This window comes from Phascolarctos cinereus, unplaced genomic scaffold (genome assembly GCF_003287225.1).
Source record: "Phascolarctos cinereus isolate Bilbo 61053 unplaced genomic scaffold, phaCin_HiC Scaffold_3;HRSCAF=262, whole genome shotgun sequence".
Classification (NCBI taxonomy): domain Eukaryota; kingdom Metazoa; phylum Chordata; class Mammalia; order Diprotodontia; family Phascolarctidae; genus Phascolarctos; species Phascolarctos cinereus.
This window is the reverse complement of record NW_027555736.1, coordinates 70,268,076-70,292,081: the sequence shown is the minus strand read 5'-3', so window position 1 is coordinate 70,292,081 and position 24,006 is coordinate 70,268,076. Positions and strand designations below refer to the sequence as shown.

Below are 24,006 nucleotides of genomic sequence, written 5' to 3'. Positions count from 1 at the left end.
TATTAATTTGAAGTTTTTGCACCAAACTATTAAGGTCATTTCAAGAGAAACTCAGTTGACATCCATTGGCCTTGAGTGAAGAGACCTTGATTCTATTCTTAACTCTTCCACTGAATTGTGACTCAGTGACTTCTTTGAGCCATTTATAGGAGAGCTGTTTTTTCTCTATCTTATTGAGATACGAGGAATGATAATATTTTGCTTATAATCACTTAGGGCTCCCAAAGGGAAGGGAAACTATAAAAACAAGTTATCCTTGATTAAACATTGTGAGTATTGCTATATCTGCATGGGTAAAGTGAAAGGCAGAATTTAGCATCTATTTAGTAAAACTGATGAATATAAGCACACCTTCTGAATAATTCATGCTATGGTCTTCCCCAACCCAGGCCACTGTAGCCCAAATTTATAAATAAAAATTATTTAGGTGATTTCTATAATTCTGTATTTCTTTTAGCCTGCATAGATATTGATTAACTATAGACTCAGTCACACTCTTGGACAAGAAATCATAGAATCTCAGAATCCTATTATTGGAGGAGGTCTTCAGAAGCCATCTTGTCCAACTTGGACCTATCTCCACTACTGAATAGGTGACAAATAGTCAACCAGCATTTGCTTGATAACATCTAGTAATGGGGCAGTGGATTGAGCACTGGCCCTGGAGTCAGGAGGACCTGAGTTCAAATCTAGCCTCAGATATTTACTATTTGTGTGACCTTGGGTATTTATGTAGCTATGGAAGCCAACCTTGTACCAATTTAAAATGCCCTCAATCTGGATAGTCTGATAGGTAATATGTTGCACGTTCTTGAGATTTTCTTGTAATATTGCCCCCTTCCCAAAAGAAAATATCTAATAATGGGAAACCCATTACCTCTGAACTCACTCAATATGGAGACGACTCTAATTATTATTTTGTTCTAGACAAAAAGAGTAGTATAAACTTTATTGGGAGGGGATAGGCATTCCTTCTGAAAATTCATTTCATTGGGAGGCAGTTCAAACCTGGTTAATTACTGATAAGACTCTGAGAAAATCACTTTGGACTTCAGTTTCATCATCTATCAAATGAAGGAAACTGGACTAGATGATGTTTAAATTCCTTTCTATCTTTAAATCTATGATTCTTTAAGAATTTTTAAACATGCAAGACTTATTAGGAAACAAATTGGAAAATTATAATAAAAATTATAATAAATATAAAATTAAAATTATAATAAAATTTATGGTAAGAAGCTAAATGAAATCACAGGCTTTTAGGACTGAAAGAGAAGTTACAGAACATTCAGTCCAATCCCTCCATTTTGTAGATGGCGAAACAGATGCACCAAGAGATGAAATAAATTATCCAAGACTATGCAGCTAACAAGTGACAGATAATTGGATTTTGATGTAGATCTTCTGTATCCAAACCAAGTGCTCTTCCTACCACACTGGGCTGCCTCCCAATGGGAGCCAACTCAGCAAAAATGACCTGTTTTACTGATTCATTCCAAACTGTTGCAGTGTGGTCCTTCAAGGAATGACCATCCACTAATTTATGAATCAAGGGAGTAATGGCATTATGACTTGGCAGTAGGGGAGCAAGCTTTGTTTTGGCTGGCAGACTTTCTGTATGTACCTTACAGATATTCCTGCCAGATATCATTTTCGAGCAAGGATAAAAAATTGTGGTGGGGTTGACTTAGGTCATGGTTTATCCCTGTAATTCATGCCACTGGGGGAGACTAAGGCCAGTGGATCACTTTAGCTCAAGAGAAAAGGCATTTTAATCCTGCAGCAGTTTTTCAAGCACCTTGAGTATGAACGATCACATATATACATATATCTATATTTCAAGGATTATACAATTATATTAGTGGAGGAGGCTCCTCAATTGATGCAGATTACTATTTCATATTGTAGCAGACTGGTGGCAACATGGTGAGCCCTAGGAGTGGGGGAGGGATGCACAAAGCTGCTTAAGGTGAGATGAACTGGTCTAGGGCAAAAGCAGAGCAGGTCAAAGCTTCCTTGCCAATTAATAGTGAAATTAGGCCTGTTTGCTGCATTTCCACCCTGGGCCAGATAGCAAGACTTAGTCTCAAAAAATAAAAACAAAGAAAGTTTGGTTCAAATGGTGTCTTTAGATCTGGAAACCACTCTCAATCACGGAAAAAAAGTCTGCCAAATCATCTAGGTCCCATTCCTCATTTAATGGGCTTCCTGTGTATCTCTATATGCTTAGGAAAAAAAAACAACAACCAAAACTTTACTTCACACAAGACTCAAGTTCAAACTCAGATTGGGAGAGCTATTTTCAATGAAGCAACTTATTTGTAGCAAGTATATTGTAATGTGATTGTGTATGTGCATGCAGTTAAAAATCTATAATTAGATCTAACTTGCAGAAACATAACTGATGCTAGGGTTTGCTGTGGAAGGCTCTGAGTCACCTAGAATACTTGGGAAAGAATTCTCTGTTAAGATCTGTGAGGTCTTAGGGAATATTGCTATAGATTTTCATTAGTCTGCTTGTATCTATATCTCTTCTTATTTCCCATTTCCACGTGGGCAGACAGTGGCTTTACCAAATAACCGAAAACATCTTCCCCTTGTTTCAGAAATCTTCACTCCATAAGGACAGGAAAGAAGCTTCTAGAAGAATGCCTGAGTCACGTTCAGTTAAATAAAAAGTATGGTCTGGAAGTAATTTGTTCATTTGTTTAATCCACATTTCAGTGCTTGGAAGAAAGGAAAGCCATGCTAAGATTCTTCATGTCCATAGTGTTTTTTTTTATGCATGTATAAATTTATCCACAAAGCCTAACTGCCCTTAAAGATATAGGTGTCTGAGTCACAATCTCTCTCTCTCTCTCTCTCTCTCTCTCTCTCTCTCTCTCTCTCTCTCTCGTTTGATTCAGATATTTACTACTAAATCTGAGGGATCCAGTTTACTCATGCAAAATAGGGAAGTGTGTTGGGAAATCACTGTACAACCAACAGCAGGTGTCTCAATAAAGCAGTTCTGCTTTGTTAAGGGAGTCCAATTGGTTCTGACCTCAATCAAAGCTTGGGAAATAAATGAACAGACCAGTTCTAGGAGGCGGACCTGAGATGTTTCAAAGCTGAACCGCTCAATGATCATTGTACCATGCACAGCATGGAATTCTATTTGTATGGCCACATGAGGTTTTCATGGGGCCATATTTACATGGTAGACTCATATCATGAGCCAAGGGCCAGTGGGAGTTGTTGTCAAGTGACTATGGGTATTAGAAAAACAAGTCGTCCATGGCCCTGAAACAGCAGCAGCAGCAGCCTTGGCTGGCTGCTTCATTTCATCATTTTTCTCAATAAATGACAAGAAGGCCAAAGATAAGAGTAACATCTACCAACTTTTTTTTGCCCCATTTAAAAAAAGCTATTTTTTTAAACTCAGAGGATGACCTGTAGAAGAATGCTTCATTATATAAACAATACCTCTTTTTACCCAAATAAATGTTTAAACTGTCTTCCAGTTTGGGTCTTCAGTCAAGAGTTTTCCAGCTACATGGAATTCAGCCCAAGATGCTCAGGACAGTGGAAGTGATCTGGGAACCTATAGGGAACTCTTTATCTACATGAAATTGATGCTGCTGGGTTGCAAACAAGATATAGGATTTATTTACTATTTTTTGTATTATAAACCACAGCAGAGTAATCACAAAGTTTCATTTTTGTTTTTGTCTTTTTTTGGGGGGGGGAGCATGATCAATATCTGACCGATTGAAGTTTAAGGAATACTCTCAACCAAACCCACTTGGGAGTGTCCATGCAACATCCCTGGGCAGAGTTGGAAGTTGCCTCCCTTTTAGCAAGGGAAGAGAATGGGGGAGGATATCTAAACAGACATTCTTCAAGTGGAGCATCAGATTTCCCCCTTGATGACTTCAACCCTGAATGAGAGGATTTCTTGGGGATGAATCCTCTCTTTTTGGTGGCATTAGCAGCAGTAGCAGCAGTGGGGGTGGCAGCAGGGAAGTAGGGTGGGTGGGAGAGGAGAAGGGAAAGAGAGGAGAGATGGTGGTGGTGGGGTTGTTTCATGCAATCACTACCCTTCTCACAGACTGGCCGTTTTGCATTCACCCAGAGTTAGATTTTTTGAGAGCTGGGAGTGTAAACCAACTCCTTCAATTGAGTTGTTCTTAAAAAACAACCCAGTGTTAAATTTTGCAATAGGTGCCATATTCAAATAAGGATGTTCAAGGAGATACCTGAATATATGTAAAATTATTCTGGGAGAGGGGTGTGTTTTATTTTTTTGGGGGGAGGGTGATGAAAGTGGAGAGGCTTGCTAGTAACTTTAATTTTCAAGAGATCCCTTCTGAAGCAAAGTCCTCTAAATCATCGATGGAAATGATGTCCAAATTTTGAGCTTCGCTCCGGTCCTTTTCTAAGCTCTGTGGAACTTCTTCTGTGTGATGATTTGCAGAATTATGTACAGGCTCAGCATACGACTGAGGACGTGGGTGTTTGGCATCTCTGAAGTTCTGGAGCCGGTGGGCCTCTGATTCCCTGGCTTGAGGCTCCTGCCTTAGAAAAGTGGGTGCTGAGAGCTGTGAGGAGGACCTCAGAGGTGTTAAAGAAGTCACTGGTAGGGGGTGGAGTCCAGGATACACCAAGTAAGGAGAATTTAAAATTTCTGAAGAGGGGATTTCAAGGGAGCCCATTTCAGAGGAAGGGATGGATACTTTGACATACTTGCCGGTCTCTGGGTCATAGAATGTCTTGATTTGCACCTGGAGGGGTAGGTCAAACACAAAGTACTCTCCAGACTGAGGATCCTGGAGGACTTTCTTCTGGGTGGCAGGGTAGGTGGACATAGGGATTACTGACTGAGCACCACTAGGCCTCCTCCTAATGGACTCAGAGAGTGTAGCCACCGAGTGCCGGTGAACAGGAGGTGGAAGGGAACGGATTCTGGGGAAGTTGGACTGTGAAGTCTCTGCAGGGGACAAAGGCCTTTTCCAAATCACATCTGCACCTTCCATCTGAGGGCTTTCCTCTTGGATTTCAGACAATTTCTCTTGCTGCAGGTCCATCTTTTTCCTTTTGTTTGCCAATTTCTTTGCGCGTCTTAGGGCTTTTTCAGTTTTTGGTGGGACAGCTGGTGGTTTGCTCATTGACTTTTCCATGTGAACGGTGGACTGTGGTCTCTCATAGGGAGCTGCCCAGCTGCTAGTCTCCTCCAACAACGCGTCCCGTGTAAACAAAGCCATGGTTTCTTCAGCAGATGAATCAAATTGGGGGTTACCCCCTGTACTTGGTACCACAGCATGTGTAATATCTTCCCTTGCTGTTTTGACACCAGCCTTTCTCTCTGATCCTAGGCGGGTTATGCTGGAACATGTGCTGGGCAAGGGGGTTGCTAGGGCTGAGTTTGGCCAATCTCCCTGCGATATACCTGAGTCTAGAGGACCTTGTTGTGCATCATCCAATGTGGTGCTGGCTGCAGGGGAATAAACGTTGCTATCTACTATGGAGCTGGCTATAGGTGAGTTCATCATCTCAGCAGGGGCTCTATTTTTCACCAAAGATCCTTCCCTGGGAGTGGACAATAAGAGGTTTCTAGAATATTGAATTTTCTCTTCTGAACGGGCTCCTCTTACTTGGCTTGCTGGTGGTTGATTCCCAGAATCTTCATTTGGCAAAATGATGGTAGGTTTGACTCTTAAGGTGATAGGTTCCTCTTTATTCTTGTAATCATTTTCAAGATCATTTCCCACAACTTTATTTAATAACTTTTGAGTGTGTCTGACACCATCACTATCTTTCATATATGGGAAGAATGGGGGGTTGCTGTCATCTTCCGGAAGAGTGGCTTCTGATGTCGGCTGGACATTTTCCATCTTTACTGATCCAAAAACCTGTCCACTATCACTCATGCTCCTGTAGATTTGATTGCAGACACCAGGTTGACTGCTTGATGTTGAGAGCTGGCCAGTTTTTTGAGCATCTGGTATATCTTGGGATTCCAGCTGGTAGAGGTGAGTGTTCTCTCCAAGTTCTGCCAATCGACTCTCTACTTCTCTCTGGCTATTACTGTGAGTATTTTCTGAGGATGAAGTCCTCAGTAGGGGCAGTATGATGGGCTTGATCACTGGAGAGGATTTGAAGGTATTGTCTTTGATTGTAAACAGAATGTGCTTGTTTGAATTTGGGGAAGGTGATAATGGAGGATCTTTGCTATCAGGAAAAGAAGTATTCTTATTTTCTCCTAACCAAACATCTCTGCAATTGGCTTCTTCCTTTGACTCAATCATCACTCTATCTCTGGACATGCTTTCACCTTCTCTCTGAAACATTTCCTCCTTGTTACTGTCTTCAACACTAGCAAAGCCATTGCTTAAAGCGTAGTATTGCAAATCATCTTTTCTTAGACCCTTTTCTTTCTTCTCAACTTTCTGACTTTCCTCTAGGCTCACACTACTCTTTCTATCTTCCCTTTGGCATTCTGTAAACCATGTTTTCTGCTGATCCTCAAATGAGGCAAAAGATTGGTCTGAAGAACTAGTGCTTATTTTGGCCTTGCTTTTGAGGTTTGGCATGAAATCAGACTGGGTGTCACTATAGAACACATCTTCTTCCTCTGGGGAAAGTGGACCTGGTGAGATTTTCTGACTGAAACTGGCATTCTGTGATCCTACATCTCTCTCATGGTTGTTCTCTTGGGAAATAGATCTTGGTAATCCATTTTCAAGGTGGTGAATACTCAGTTTCTCTTCACCTTTTCCATCCTCTAGATCTCTACTGCAAAGCTTCAAGGAGAGGTGAGGCTGACTTTTCCTTAAATTGTGTTCAGTTGCTTGGTGGTGATACTGCTGAGAGTCCATTTCACCATTCCTAGGATCTTTGATATCTAGGTCATAATTTTTGAAATCATTCTGTTCTGAAGTCTCCCCATTGACATAGAAGGAGGGTTCTTCTATAGTCTGAGATGAGCTAAGAGTTAGGTAATTATCTGTGAAGTCTCCATTAATATCTCCTTTGTGGTCCTCCTTGGTATTGATGTAGGGTTGGTGGTTCAATTTGTCTTTGGTTGACATGTGTGGGGGAATTTCTTCAGCTCCATTGGACATAAAAGTGCCATTGCTTATATTTTCTTGCTTGATATGATCCCTAGCTTTTGTTTTCTCATCATGGCTTTTTAGGAGAGGAGAGGCACTGTAGGTACTCTTGACTCGTTTTCGGACATCTTTGAGATTGAACAACAAACTGGGCACTTTTGACTTATAACTGTCTCTAGATTGATATTCATGAAGTCCTTCTTGCTCATTTGATCCCACTGATTTTTCTGGGGGAGGGAGTGTTGCCAACTCTGACTGATTTTCTAATGAGTCTAGAACATGCTTTGTTGGTATGACAGGTGTCAAAAGCTTACTGATGTTAAAAGGAGGATCGTAGTATTCATTTGAGTTTACTTGTTCTTCTATTGCATCATTTTCAGGAAACTCTCCTGTAGGATCTGGCCTTTTATACAAAGGTGGGACTGTCCCATTGGTCTTCTTTTCATTTGAAGGCTCATGTGTTCTCTCTTTTCCTCCTTTGCTGATTTTTGATCTCCTCCATGGGACTCGTGAAGTTTCCACTTGAGCCTTGAGCTCTGAACTGGGAGCCTTCTCCTCCATGGCAAAGCTTTGGGATTCAGGAACTGATTGAATGCTAGACACCTGGGATACAGAAGTGGATGGAGTCCCTGCCACCAGAGCTTTGTCTTCTGGATTCATGGGCACTCTGGTATGACAAGGTGATGTTTCATGTCTGCTTGGGTGGAGTTCTCTTAGTGGTGGTGGGTTTTCCTCATAATTTGAGGGAGGTTTGACTTCTGGCATTAGTTCATTGGCTTCCTTCCTCTCAAGCAGTTTCTTGTGATGTGCATTCCATGACTCAAAAGCACTGTTTTCACTATGAAGAAAATTCCCTTTGCTTGTCCGTTCATTAGGTTTTCCAGTCTTACCCTTTGCTGTCTTTGTTGGTGGAAGATGGATATTTGATTCAAATGGCTTGGAAGCATCCACAGAGGCTGATTGAAAACCATCAACACTAGGTGTTAAGTCATTAGTACTTGGTAAATTTGGTGTCCCTTGCCTGCCACCAGGCCAACTGGTATTTTGATATGTGTTGGAAACTTCAGCAGGTACCTTCCTGACAGTTAAAAAAGCTGAATCCATGCAAAAATTCACACCACTTCCTGGCAGAGGTACACATTTTAGAGGGTTTTTTAGAGCAGACTGTTTGCTGGTGGGAGGCATACTGTCAGTGCCCAGATTTTCTGTCCTATCAAAAGATTTAATTAATGAAGATACTTTGGAGACAGGTTTACTACTTCTCATACCAGAAATTGGAATCTCCAGTTTTCTCCGTGTGGTGACTGGTGGCGGTGTGTTGCTTTTGGGGGATCTTTCCTCTCCTTGGACATATTTGGGCAACTGTTGGAATGTAGATGCCCAGCTTGCATGCTCATTTCCATGAGCTTGTATCCTATTGCAGAGGTTGCTTTTCTTGATGGTATGGCTGCCTGTTCCCTGTTGAAAGCTACCAAAAAACTGCTGGGCAAAATCGGGTGAAATGACAAGATTAGAGTCATTGAAGGATGTATCCTCTGAAATGCACAAACTTCTAAAGGCTCGGTCTGTGAGATTGCTGACTTCTCTATCTGCATCATCCAAGACACTCCCAATGCTTGAAGAGTCACTGAGTCCATCTGTGTACTTCTTACTCCCTTGCATTGTCTGGACAGGCATGAAGAGGTGATCCACAAAATCAAATATTTTTTCCTGTAAAGTTGATTTCTGTTCAATGATGTGGCTTTTTTTTTCACACAATCTTCCTCTAAAATGTGTTCATTTAGTTCACCTGATGCAACCACAATATGAGATCTTTTATCTCTGTAAAAAAGAATTAGCAGGAGTATGAATATAAATAAATCAGTAATATGAATGAATATAAATAAATCAATGTATAAATAAACCAGTAAGAAAATTACAAACCTGTATAGACTACTTGTGACAGCTGACATTTATACAAGCACTTTAAGGTTTGCAAAGAGCCTGGAAACCTTTAGCTCATTTGATCCCAACAATGACCCAGTAATTTAGGTAGCATTGCCCCCACTTTACATATGAGGAGGAGAAGAATCAGAGAGGTTAAGTTGGAGAAGGAATGTGAAATAATGTATTGAGTTCTCTGTTAGGGAGTGGGGAATACCTGGATTCAAATTCCACCTCTGACAATTGTAGTGTGACCATGGGTAAGTCACTTAATTTCAATGAGAGTTGGTTTCCTCACTTAAAAATGGTGGTAATACCTAAAGTGTTTATTTCATGAGGTTGTTGTGAAGGTGAAGGGATTTGATATATAATAAAGTGCTTTACAAATTTTAGAATCCTAAATGAATATCAGTTATTATTAAGTGACTGTGCCCATTGTCACACAGCTATTAAGATGCTGTATTCAAATACAAGCCTCTCCTGACTCCAAGTCTAGAACTCTTCACACAACACAACCTTGCCTTTCTCACACCCAACCTTATCCATGATAGTAAACATCAGCTTCATAGGCTGAAGAACAGAATATTTGACATAGCTATGTTGTTACTGGTCATTTTGGGAATTATTTTCCAATTGGTTGTCTCACCTGGAGTGGGGTAACTTAAATTTGGTGGGGTGCTTTGAGTTTCTAAAGTGAAAGACATAATAAATAATATAATAATAATAGGTAATATAATAATTATTACGTAAGAATAACATAATAATAAATAAAACCAGGTATGATAACAGGATGAGGGATCAGAGAATATGCTCCTTGCTCGTTGTTTGGTCTTGAGGGACATTGTTAGAGTTTTTATGGGAACAGAGATATGTTTAGACAGTCATAGATTAAGAGCTGAGAGGCACCTCAGAGTTTATGTCATCTGTGATAAGGAAACTGAGGTAGACAGAGGTTAAGTGACCTGCCCAGGGTCGCACAGCTAGTAAATGTCTGGGATGAGATTCAAACCCAGTCTTCCTGACCCCAAAATTCTGCATTCTCTCCCCTTATGCCATGGCTTTGATGCCAATCAAAGAGACACAAGATGAAAGGAAAAGGAACGTTGGATAAGGAGAGAAGAGACCTAGATTCCCATCCCAACTCTATTGATAATGAGAATGATAATGACATAGAGTGCTCTAAATTTTAGAAGGTGCTTTAATAGGTATATTTCATAATTTCTTAGTTATGTGACCTTGAATGTCATTTAATTTCCTTGGGCCTCAGTTTACTCAGGTTTAGGATGAAGGGGCTGGACTAGATGGTCCTTAAGGTTATCCCTTCCAGCTTGAAGATGCTATTCTATGATTCTATTTGAATAGCTTATGATTATGTGATTCTATTCTTATTCATACAGGTGGCGCAAGGGCCATTTTGCAGATATCAGGAACACTGACTGGGGAGCAAGCATCAGGATAATAGAAGTGTAGACCATTTTCTTATTCCTCCTTCATGTCTTCTTTTCTCCAGTGGTAAAACCATTTCTCTTTGTCTCCTACTCCCTAACTCTCAGTCTCAAGATGCTTGATCAGTTGGGCTATGAGATGATTCCTAGCCCCATCTGGGCTCCACTCTGGGCCTCTCACTCCACATTCACCTTGTAGAGGGGAGAGATGAATCAGTCAGAGCATCCTTGACCAAGCAAGGGATGTTTTCTCAGAAGAACCCCTGGGTCATATAAGGTATTTGTTCATATCTCCGTCAACAGAGGCAGTGTGCTGTAGTGATGAGAGAGTTGTCCTCAAAACCAGGGAGACCTGGGTTCAATAACCATTTCTGACACATATTGCCTTTGTGATTCTGGTCAAATTAGCTAGATGGCACAGGGGATAGAGTGCTGGGCCTGGAGTCAGAAAGACCTGAGATACTTAGTAGCCTCAGACACTTGGTAGCTGTGTGATCCTGGACAAGTCACTTAACTTCCATCTGCCTTAGTTCACTCAAATGCAAATCGGGACTAATGAGAGCATCTACCTCAAAGGGTTGTTGTGAGGAGCAAATGAGAACATTGGTAAATCACTAAGAACACGAAATGCCTGGTACACAGTAGGCACTTAATAAATGCTTATTCCCTTCCCCGACTCTCTTTCAGTGCACTGGATAGTTCTCTAAGATTTTCAGTTTCAGAGAGGGAATTTCCTTACTTAGAAGCTCCCCATGTGAATGAAAGCACACTGAGAACTGCTACAAGAACATACAAAAAGAATCTGTTAGAAATTGCTGCCCATAGTACTTTCATTTGAGACCAACTTTACTCTCATAACAGATGGATTCTATCTTTGCAGCAGCAGGCTCATAATCTGTCCACAGATATACATGATTAACTGGTCTGAATGGACATAACGTGGTACAGCGAGAATAGAGCTGAATTTGTAATTAGAGGACCTGAGTTCAAATCTTGACTTTGCCACTTACTATCAGTGTGACCTTGGGCAAGTGACTAAGCCTCTCTGAGCCTCTGTTTCCTTACTTACAAAGTGCTGGGGTTTGACTAAGTGGCCTTTAAAGATCCTTCCAACTTCAACTCCAGGACTTATCAGTTGAGTGAAATAGTTCAATTTATCCAAATAACTAGTTTGTCTAATTTTTCCATTTTCCTCCAAATAAATTGACCAGATATTTATTTGATGGGTTTGACCTGAAAATGGCTCAGTTGTCTTGGTGTTATATAGATTAGTTCAATTCCTGTTGTAGTTGAAATCAAAGGCAACTGGTCAAAGGTAAAGTATATTTGGCTTGAGGATTTCAGTTGAAATTATTATCTGTTGCTCTTCGTAGAGGTCCTGTGTTTGCCCATGTCCCCAATGTTAGGGACATAATTTTCATGGTTGGTGAAAACGTGGACAGTTGCATATGCTGTGTGAACATGAGTAATGCTAAAACTGATGAATTGGTAGTATTCCTCACCCATACTTTTGTACAGTAATTCTGGGCTCAGAAATCATACCCTTTGAAAAAGGTTTACAAAGGGTAACCAAGAAGGAGGTGAGGAAGTCCAAGTCAAATCCAGATATGATATACACAACCTCAGTCACTGAGGTCTTCTTTTGCCTGACTAGGATACCATGTTTTGGGACATTATTAAAGGAGCTTCAGGTTTCAAGTGTGTGTGTGTGTGTGTGTGTGTGTGTGTGTGTGTGTGTGTGTGTATGTGTTGTGGGGAGGAGATTGGATTACGCAACTTCATTGTTCTATGGTCTTATGGGTAGTTTGTCTCCAAACATTCTTGCTTTAATTATTTATTGCCTGAAAACTTGGCCTCTGTTTATCTTAATGTGGGCACGTGTCCCTGTGTCTACTGACTATGGCAACACTCAGGATTTCCAAATGGTAACTCACAGTTAGGACAAGAGACTTTCCATTGGAATGAAAGGGAGAGAAAACATTTAGCTCTATTACAGTTATTTTGTACAGGGGCTCAACACTCTGGATCCAACTATTTCTGTGCTGAATTACACTGATCGAAAAAACAAACAGGATGATTTGCTTTTTTGCAAGGAAATAAACACTATGTATATTTTACTTGTTTAAAGACAACCAAAGGAAATGATAAGGCCAATCTAGTGTGCTTGAAAGGTTGGTCCACCTATCCATACTGGACAAGTTAAGTAATTCTCGGTGCTATGCTATAGATATTTGTCAGTAATGTCAATATTGCCAATAACTTAATTAAATAAGGCACAATTTCCTCCAACTCAGAGTATTATTTTAACTTGTCAAAAGCAGGGTTACTCAGGTCTAACATTAGAATTCCACTATGAATTTGAACTCCCCAGTGAGATGTCATTTAGGCCTATTTAACAATTCCAAAGTGGTGAAAGCATCATGAAGAACTGAATCAGTTACCCAAGTATTTCAAGCAAAAAAAATCACTTGCCTCAAGGAGAAAAAAAAGGAAAAATTACCTTTTTTCCTTCTCTCCTCACTCCTTTGAGTTATTCATTAATTTTCTTAGTTCTTCATTCCGTTTACCTAGAGAAGATCTAGTGTGGGCTATAAATGATTGTGTCATGAAAGTGACTCCCCTACCTCCCTTTGTAAAGAAACAGTATGGATCCTATTCAGAATAATTGCAGACAATAGAAAAGCTGTCATCAAAGTGTTCTCAGGAACCTTACCTGTTATGGTTGTGAATATCCCAGGAGCATATCTTCCTGTGATTTTCTCTGGCCTTCTGTGTAATTAGAACTTCTTGGAGTAGTTATATTTTGTTTCATTGCTGTACATCTATAAAGAGTAAAAAAAATAATTCAGTGGAATTCAACTGACCAGAAGAATATTTTTCTCTCTCATGTAGTTGGCCTTCAACATTTTTTTTTTACCATAATCGAGCTTTGCCAAATCCCTATGAAAGGCAGAACCTGGACAGATGTCTTTTCCGTACTGAGGACGCATTGAAGGATTTAGGTAGGCTTAGCTTAGAGAGAAGAAACTGTGGGTAGATGAAAGCAATGAGGAGAGAATGAGACATGATTGTTGTCTTCAAGTCATATGGAAGAGGATTCTTAGAGATATAGAGTGGAAGGGACCAAAGAGACTCTCTAGTCTAATCCCCTCGTCTTACAAAAGAGGAAACTGAAGTCCATAGAGGTCAAGTGACTTGTCCAAGGTCATACAGAGAGTAAAACATCAAGGGTGGAATTTGAACCCAGGTTCTTTGACAGTCAAAGTACTTTCCATTGTGCCACACTGACTCCTTATTTAGATTGGTGTCTAAGACAGAAACAGGAGCAATGGATAGATTGCTGAGAAGCCAATTTAATTGTGATGCAAAGAGAAAAACCTTAACAATTAAGAACTATACCAATGTGAAATGGGCTGCTTGGGGAGTAGAAGGTTGGCTCTCAGTAGAAAGAGATCTTTAAGAAAAGACTGGATGTTCATTTGTTGGGGAAGTCTTGTTTGGGGACTGGACGGCATTTTAGGTCCCTTTCAACTCTGAAGTTTTGTGATTCCTGATTTTCTTCATTTATTCACAATACAATAATGATTCAAAAGACAGTTTGAGGCATTTTGAATTCTTAATGCGAGCAGAGCATCAAATTAAATCAAAACAACCTCTAATTATTTTAGTGAGCAAAATCTGACCCAAGGCAGTTTTCCCGGAATGTGCATAAACAGGTAAGCTTCTTTTCCAGTTAAAGTTAAGGAAAGTCAGTGCAGCCAAACCTGAGTCCACTTACGAAGAAATAGTACAGTATTTAATTTATTGCTGTCAGGAAAATCTAGTAACCACTCTGACAGTAAAGGGACCAAAAAACTGCCCAGGAGACTTCCAAAAATGTTCAGAATGAAGTGTAAACTAATTAAAATAAACCCATTATGCAAATTTTAAACATAAACTATCAAGGGAATGGATAGATGTTCAAAACTTTTTGTGGATGGAAGTTACTAGGTAAGAATCTGGACCAAGTTGATTTATTGATAATATGAATAATTCTAATAGCTTACATTTGTGGAGCATGTTTCTGCAGAGAATCACAGAGCTTTGCAGATATTAACTCACTACTGTACCTGTACCTATAATCACACAATTAGGTAGCCAAGGGATTATTTTTGCCACCCCAACTTTTCTGGCATAAACTGAGGCACACAAGTGTATTGTAAGATGATAATAGATTTCACTGGAGAAATTAAAAAAAAATATAGCCAAGGTAGCTTTCACTATCTCTAACGTAAGAGTTGGATGAAGTTCATTTATTGAAGACATATTTATTATCTCTCAATCAATCAATGAGGAAGCACTTATTAAGCACCTACTATGTGCTAGTCACCTACTCACAAGGAGCCTACATTCTAATAGAGGAAACAAAATATCTATAGATAAGTATATAAGGAATAAACACATAGATGCTGAATGAATATGTAATAGATACAAGGTAATTAGGGAGGGAAGACATTAGCAGTTGTGGAGATGAGGGAAAGTCTTCATGTTGAAAGTGGTATTTGGACTTTGTCTTGAAGAACGCTTTCTTGTACAGAGCGTGCTGGAAAAGAAACAAAGTTTAGATAAAGCATAGACCCTGACCTCATGGAACTCACAGTTTAGTAGAGGAATCACACACAACAGACATGCACAAATAACCTGGACACACACTATTAACAGGTATTGAAGCATTGCATGTGCTTGAAATAATTGGGTCGTGCCAGACATCATTGCCATAACTAATTCAACGGTCTTGATGACCATTCTGGGTTATGATATAGTAGATTCAAAGTGGTATGGAAGAGAGAAAGTGAGTGTCAGGCTAGGTCTGAACCACAGCTTGCTTTTGCTATGTAATCTTGGGAAAGTAATTCAACTACTTTGGGATTCAATTTCCCACCTGTAAAATTAAAGAGGTCTTCCATCTCTCCAATCCTGTGATTCTGTCATCTAGGATTTGTCAGTCAGGCAATAGTTTGTCAATAAACATTTATTAAGCACCCACAATGTTTCTAGGCACTGTGCCGAGAAAGGCAATGTGAAGAAAGGCAAAAGACAGTCCCTGCTCTCATAAAGCACCCAGTCTAACGAGGGAAACGCATATAAATAACCATATACCAACAAGAAGTATACAGGATAAATTGGAAATAATCAATAGAAGAAAGACATTAGAATGGAAAGGGATTTTGGTGGGTTTCTTGTAGGAAGTAGAATTTTATTTTATTTTATTTTTGCACGATAATTGGGATTAAGTGACTTGCCCAGGGTCACACAGCTAGTGAGTATTATGTGACTGAGGCTGAATTTGAACTCAGGTCTTCTTGACTCCAAAGCCAGTGCTCCATCCACTACTCCACTTAGCTGCCCCAGGAAGTAGAATTTTAGCTGAGAATTGAAGGAAGCCAGGGAAATAAGGAAGGAGAGATGAGGAGAGAGAGTTCCAGTCAATGGATATGGTTCAAGACATTCTCAATCCAATGACCACAAGCACATCTCAGCTAAATTACAGAAATACTAGCTTTAGGATCTCACTACCTGGATATTCCACTGGAACCTTAGACTCCACATGCTCCCAAATGAAACTTGTCTTTTGTTAAAACTATTCCTTCTTTGGAGTCCATGCTCTGACTCTGCCAGTAGTTTACTCTATATCAGGGACTGGATTATATGATCTCTAAGGTCCCTTTTAGTTTCAAATCCTATGATCCTATGAAACGGTTGGTATTATTTTTGACACTTCCTTCTCTACTCTCCCTTTTCCTGGCCTTTTCTGTCCTCCCCTCCCCTCTCCTCCCTTCCTCTTCTCTCTCCTCTTCTCTTTTCTCCTCTCCTCTCCTGTCCTTTCTTCTCTTTTATCTCTTCTCTAAGCCACCTCCTCTTCTTGATTCCATTTCACTAATATCGACTCTCTTTGCACCTACCCTACTACAGATCCCCGTTTACCCTCATCTGCCTGGACCCTTGTGTCCACCCTGGTGGGTGTTTCCATCTACACTTTCTTCCCTTCTAATGAGTCTTTCACATCACTGCCATATGTCTAGTTGGGGGCCATCTCCAGTTGTCTTCATCTATATCTGGCCACTGGACCCAGATGGCTCTGGAGGAGACAATGAAGCTGGTGACTTGGCACAGCCCTCCCTCACTTAAACCCAATTCACTTGCAGGTCATGACACCATCTTCCTGAGATAATAGTCCTCTTTGAAAAATGAAGGAGAAACAGCAACAGCAGCAACATATACCTAGTCATTTCCATCTTCTCTTCAGAAATCTTCAATGGAAGGATTTCCCATTGAAAAATAGGGCTTTCTCATTAAGCGCAGTTCCCAATTCTTTGTCTGACATTTAAGTCTCTCTGTAATTTGGTGACACTTTACCTTTTAGAACTTATTTGAGATTTCTATTTTCTACAGACTTTATGCTCTTATGTAAATGAACTATTCTCAGCATACTAAACTTCCTTATCTCCATGCCTGAACTCATTCCTTTCTACTTACCGGAATGTCCATCATCTTTGACTGCTGAATTGCTAACCATTATTGATAGCATAGCTCAGATAACACTTCCTCCATGAAGCCTACCTGATCTCCTAATAACTTTTCCTCGAGTCAGTCCATCAGTCAGTCATTAAGCATTTATTAAGTGCCTACTATGTGCTAAGCACTGGGGATACAAAAAGAGGCAAAAGGCAGTCCCTAACTTCAAGGAGCTTACAATCTAATGGCCTCATGTGACACTTTATTTTATACCTCTCTAATGCACTTATGAAATATCGTGCATCTTGTTATCAATATCTGTCTTATTCTGGGAAGGGTACTTATTGTATCTTGTGAATCTCCTCTAGTGCTTAGCATTATGCTCTGCATACAGTAGGTATTTGCAAAATGTTTGTATTTTAATGAAAATAAGCTTATGATGGTTTTTGTTTTGTGAAAATAATTAGGGTTTTCACTTTGATTTGGATCAGAGACCTGTTTGTCAATTTCTACAAGTACTGAAATTTAAGGATCTAGAATAGAATTAATGGGCTTACCCAAGTGAATGAAAAGTCCCTGAAAAATAGACTTACTCCTATTGGGATCACACAACAATTTATTGCCTCAAGGAGGATTATATCCTTCATTTAAAATCTCAGTTAATTGGAAGAAGGCCTGTTTGAATCATTGAAATCACTGGATCATAGACTAACTGGAAAGGAATACAGTTTTATAACTTTCAAGAAACTACCAGAAGATAATGGAATATTGATAGGGCATAGTACACATCTGGAGACAGGTTCTAATGAGTAAATAAAAGTAAAAAATAGGATACAGTTTGGCATAGCTGGGCCTGGAGTTAGATGTACTTTGGCTGAAATCCTGCCTGTGACTTTTACTAGCCTTGTGACCCTTGGCAAATCACTTAATCTCTGTTTGCCTCACTTTCCTCAGCTGTAAAATGGGAATAACAATAGCTTACTTTACAGGGTTGTTATGAGGACCAAACGAGATAATATTTTTAAAGCACTTAGCATAATGCTTGGCACATAGTAGGTGCTTAATAAATGCTTATTCCCTTCACCTTATCTGTAAAGTGAGGATAATAAGAACTACATTATATGGTTACATATGTAAAGTGTTTTGCAAAACTGAAAAAAATCATATCATATATCAATATGTAATTTATAATAGCTGACCTATAAATACCAGTTATTACTATATCTTTGAATTACTTGGATATAAATTTATATTTGCTTCTAAGTCCTTTAAAAAGGGTTTTTCTTGGGACAGCTAGATGGTGCAGTGGATAGAGCTCTGGCCTTGGAGTCAGGAAGACATGAGTTCAAATCCAGCCTCAGACATTTGATACTTACTAGCTGTGTGACCCTGGGCAAGTCACTTAACCCCGATTGCCTAAAAAAAATAAACAAAAAAGGGTTTTTCTCAATAATTCTCTCCTACCCTATAATATTATTTATGTTATAAATTCATATACCAATCCTTTTTTCATAGTGAAGAGGTTATTGTCTGTCAGAATTAATGTAAATTTCATATTAGAGGAGTTTAAATAAAAAAAAGATAACTCACATTGATGTAGCATTTAATGATTGCTGAGCATTCTCCTAACCAATAATCTGAGTTAGAGAGTACAAGTATATTCTCCCTACTTCACAGATTTAAATTTAGTGTGGTAAAATGACCAGGAAGTGGCCAGTCCAGGATCTGAACTCCAGTCTTCTGACTACAAGTCAAAGATTCTTTCTACAGCTCCAGAGTTAAAGAGAGTTTACTGTTGACCTAGAAGAGCCAACTTGTGATGTGATGTTACTTTGGTCCCAAGAGACAGTTTGCTTTTTACCCTTTGACCCACACAATTTGGTCAACTCCGATCATCCCATTAGATGTACTTAATGTCTATTCACAACATTTGCCCCCGGAATCAGGAAGACCTGTGTTCAAGACCTGCCTCTGAAACAGGCTAGTGTGTGACAATGGGCAAGTGGCTTTACCTCTGTGTGCCCCAGGCAATGCTCTAAGATTATGTGTTGAAGGTGCTGGTCTGCTTTGGTAGAGAGAGTTGCCTACTGGGAGCTTCATATACTGATGAGATCAAAGGAGAGAGAGAGAGAGAGAGAGAGAGAGAGAGAGACAGACAGACAGACAGAGACAGAGAGAGACAGAGACAGAGACAGAGACAGAGACATACAGAGACAGAGAGAGAGAGAGAGAGAGAGAAGAGAGAAGGGAGAATTAGCTAACATCAGTAGGACAAAATTGAGTAACAAAGTCATAAATTGGAGATTGCTTCCATTTCCATCATGAAGGATAATCATTCATTAGTTTAAATAAGACCTTACGCCTTAATTACAGTTGTAAACACGCGGAAGTTTGGCTGTTTCTGGGGCCCTGTAAAATTCAAATATACTTGCAGAAATGAAAACATATTGGTATTTATATACCAACACAAATTAAGTCATCCATTATAGAATATCTTAGGCCAAACAATTATGTTTTCCTCTACTTATTTAAAAAAAGGGGAAAGCAACGCAATTCTGAAGCATGAATTTGGTAATTATTTCTCCCATTGCGGGAAATAACTGTGCTCATTTTTTTATGTGTCCTTGCATACTACAATGAATCAGGGATCTCATTTATGAAGGTATTCCCCCCTCCTCAAAATGCAGATTATAATCAATCCATGTCTACTCATCCTGGATAACTCTCATCCTTATCCTCCCATAATGCAACCCAGAGGGTTCACCCTCATGTATGTACATAGATAAAAATGTATAGTTTTAGTTAAGAAAGGCTTCATCTTATCATTTATCTCACCATTGCCTACAATGGCATTGGGATGACGAGAGTATATAGATATATGTAACATAATATAAACCCAGTGATAATTTTTCCCCCAAGAGAACCCATAAAATGGGTGTTGATAAAAATATGAAATAGCTCTTCATTCCTGAATAGTGATAGATTTGGAGTGAAAGTAAAAGTGGGTAGAAGGGGCTGATAATCACACAGTTCTTAGGTCATCTAAAATGACCTGTTTAATTCTTAACAATCCCAATGTCTGATCTTTGTCCAATAAGCAATAAGTTGACATACAATGGAGTAACCAAACCTCATCCCTATTGATGTTCTCCGTATAAATGAAATATGAAGTAAAGAAATCATAGCTAAATACGAACATACACTCAGAGAGGGAAACCAGAGTTGGTTTCTTCATGTACCCAAAGACAACCAGAAACCTATGTTCGTAGGATATGTCACCTTTTTGTTTTGTAATGCTCACTATGAACTTAAATGAATGGACTATTAGGAAGATAGCTGCTGCTCATAATGCCTGTGGCAGAGGATGAAGTAGTAGAGGAGCTCCATGAAAGCTAATTTGGAGGAGTCTCCCAATCCAGTAGGTACATACACTGATATATGGTGACTTCAATATGAAAACAGAGTATGGGGACAATGGCAAAAACTGTTGGAAAAATATAATTTGAGATCAAGAAATGAAAGAGGCTGAAGGTCTATAGACTGCTCAGAACATTCATGCTTATACAACATGGATACTTTCTCAAGAAAATAGTCAGTAGGCATTGGGCATGGTGAGTACTAAAAACCATCACAAAAATTGAAATTAAATCTATTTTAGAGAGAGATCGCAGAGACAGCAGAATTAGCTGCATTTGTGTAGTTAGAGCATCCACTGGCTGTAGAAGTCAAAATGTACATTGAAAGAAAGGATAAAGGTGAGAAGATGACAGCCCATGCTTGAAAAATCTGATCTATTCAAATAAGCTGTTAATTCAGAAAATAAAAATAAGGATCTTGACTCTATCATCATATCTTAGAGGATATAACTATGCAAAAAAAAGTCACCATAGGCTATTTGAATTACCCAGAAACAACTTCAGGTAGCAGTCTCTTTTTGAATCAGAGACATGATAGCCAAAGGCAACACTGATTTAGACTACAGGCACACTTATAAAACAATATGGAGAAGTATGATGGAAGAGCATGAGCAATGTTATCTCACAAAGCCACAAAAATAATTGAGGAGAAAATCTGCCAAGAACTTGATGTGAGATCCAGCTAAGCTAGATTATCTGGGGAGCATTTATTGATGAAACTGGAAAGAGGGCGACCAACTTCTGTTCTGAAATTGAACTGATCTGCTGGTGTTATTATAGTAATCTCGTCTCACCTGCAGTGATAATGGAACTACTGTATTTGGATTCTGCTTTCTTGGTGCCTGTTATACTACATGAAGAAGTAGAAATGCCCTGAAGAAGAAGGAATTAAACACTTATTAATCACATACTATGAGCCATGTACCATGCTAAATGCTTTACAGATATGATCTTATTTATTCCTCAAAACAACCTGGAGAGGTTAGCACTATTTATTCCATTTACAGTTGAGGAAACTGAGGCAGACAGAGATTAAGTGACTTGCCTTGGGTCACAGAGCTAGTAAGTGTTTGAAAAAGGATTGAAACTCAGGTCTTCCTAACTACAGGCCCCGTGCTCTAACCACTGTGACACTTAACCTGTCTCCAAACTGGGGCTGGGTAGAAACCAGTGATGGAGGCAACACCATTTTAAACTCAGGCAGGAAGAAATTCTCAGATTATTTCAAAGAGGGGAAGATTACAAAAGGATGGAGAATATCATAGCAATGATTTTCAGAAGGTAATTGAGATGACATCAGCAACTATATAGACCCATGACTCTTTTTCCTCACCTCTGTAAAGTATATATGAACCTGAGTTGTGTGTGCACTAAGGGTGAATTTAAGATGGTAGTCTGTGGTAGATCATGTCTTTATCGTTAGACAGCTGAATGAGAATGTGAAGAAAATAAGATCCATTTTTGTTTATTATCTATTGATTTTTCAGAAGACATTTTATTCAGTAGAGAAAAATGGAGACTTCACGGCTCAGGCAAGACACCTTCCACTACAACATTAAAATCGTACAATATTCTACTACTCCGGAGATAATATTGTTCAATAATGCACTGATATTGATATCAAGAAAGGGAGATGTATATTCACTAGAGACAATCACCAGGGTCATGAAGGATGTTTTGTGCCAAGTTTAAACAAAAGGATTCCTTGTAAAGAACAAGGTTTTCCTAATGTTCTTGTAAAGAGATGACATCTTTCTAAATGCCCTGAGCTCCAGAATACTAGAAAGACTCCTCCGAGATAACTAGGTGGCATAGTAGATAGAGTGTTGGACTTGAGGTCATGAAGATGTGAATTCAAATCTAGCCACGGAAGCTCATTAGCTTTAGCATCTTACAGCCTCAACTATAAAATGGGGATTATCATAATTATGATAATGTCACAGAGTTGGTATGAGTGTCCAGTGAGTTAGCATATGTGAGATACTTTTCAAATCTTAAAGTTCTATGTAAGTGTTTGCTGTTATTAATGAACTACACACCAACACAAAAGATAACGATTTCATGAATTGCATTGGTCAAATAAAAGTGGATGAACAATATATACATTAAACAAAGTTATGACAAGTGCTGGTAAGACAGGCTGTTAGATTCATTCATCATTATATACATCTTGGATAGATGCTCCAGATGGACAATGAGCTGGACTCAGAGATGAGAAAGAAGAGAGCTTAAGGATGGATTGCATTTGAATGAATGAGTGAAAAAATATTTATTAAGTACTTATGTGACAAGCTCTGTGCTTAGCTCTGGGGATACAAATATAAAAGCTAAGCCAATTCCTGCCTACAAGATGCTTACATTCTAATAGGGGGAATGTTACACATAGGGGAATGATGCCGAGGAAGGACATCCTGGTCAGGAAAGTTATAGGGATGGTACATGGGGCCACAGAGGAGTAAACTGACATACTCTAGATTTAGGAGAGGTAGGGAATGGAGCAAAAAAAGAGTACATGTCCAGAGGTGAAGCTGTGGCCAAGCTGATGGCCAGAGAAGAGGAAATGGGGTGAAGAATGGTAAGGAGGCTTTCCTGAAATGGTGTACAGGACAGGAAGTCACCAAACAAGCATTAGGTGTCCCAGGTCAAAAATTCCTCTAGGGCGTGGTCTCTGATGTGGGCAGTGAGATGGTTGGCAAGGAAGCATGGAGAGATGGCTAGAGAGGAGGGAGTGAACTGGAGAAGCTGAATAGTCCCTTCCTTGATCACAAATGACTTAGAGCTGTATAGGACCCTCTTGTTAACACCAGTATTTTCTCTGTGATGCTATGTGGCTATGACTCATGAAGAGCTATAATCTTTGGATAATCAAAATGATAAATAACCCAAAAGGGCAATGGAAAAATGCATGGTGAGTGCAAATAATCGAAGGATGAATCCTATAGGAGAAATAGTACAAAAGACATTATTGAGGACAAACAAGAATAAAAAGGCCTCCATTTGGGGGGGTAGGTCTTTCGGGACAAAATGGGCAAGAAATCCAAGTATGTCGAGACTGTCATCTTCATTGGCAGAGAGTACCAATGGAACACTATAATTTTGGACTAATGAAAATGATAAATAATCTAAAAGGGCAATGGAAAGACACATGGTGAGTGCAAATAGGTCACCACATGTTACCAAGCATGAGTCACACAGGAGAAACAGGACAAAAGATGTTCTTGAGGACACATAGGAATAGAAAGGGAGATTGGCCGACTATGTAGCAAGACTGAGAGACAACAGCTAGACAGCATGCTACTTCGGGACCTCTGGGATATTAAAAGATTCAGAGGAATGGCTCCAGTTCATTGGGTAGGTCTTCTGGGGAGTATTTATGGGACAAAATGGGCAAAAATTCTGAGTATGTAGAGACTGTGATCTGCACTGGCAGAGAGTGCCAATGAGATCATGGGTACATTAGAGTACCAAGTAAAATAAAAACAATTTCTATGTGAAATCAGGCAGCTAGGTGTCATAGTGGATACAGGGCAAACTTGGAGTCAGGAAGAGCCTGTTTTTAAATCCTGCCTCAGATATTTATTAGCTGGGTAACTTTGGGTGAGTTTAGCCCCACTCAGTCTCAGTTTCATCATCTCT

General features: G+C 39.4%; 1 protein-coding gene across 2 annotated transcripts in view; it reads right to left on the bottom strand.

Annotated features, from left to right (window-relative positions):
- Positions 1–1,623: 1,623 nt before the first annotated feature.
- The window catches only part of CUNH10orf71 (chromosome unknown C10orf71 homolog), a 42,437-nt gene continuing 20,054 nt past the window's right edge, over positions 1,624–24,006 (bottom strand). For both annotated transcript variants that reach the window (XM_020996828.2, XM_020996824.2), the window contains 2 exons: positions 13,173–13,281; positions 1,624–8,912 (listed from right to left, as the gene is read on the bottom strand). In XM_020996828.2, the coding sequence (XP_020852487.1) occupies positions 4,335–8,768 (4,434 nt within the window). In that variant the 5' untranslated portion in view covers positions 8,769–8,912; positions 13,173–13,281 and the 3' untranslated portion in view covers positions 1,624–4,334. The remainder of the gene's footprint in view (positions 8,913–13,172; positions 13,282–24,006) is intronic.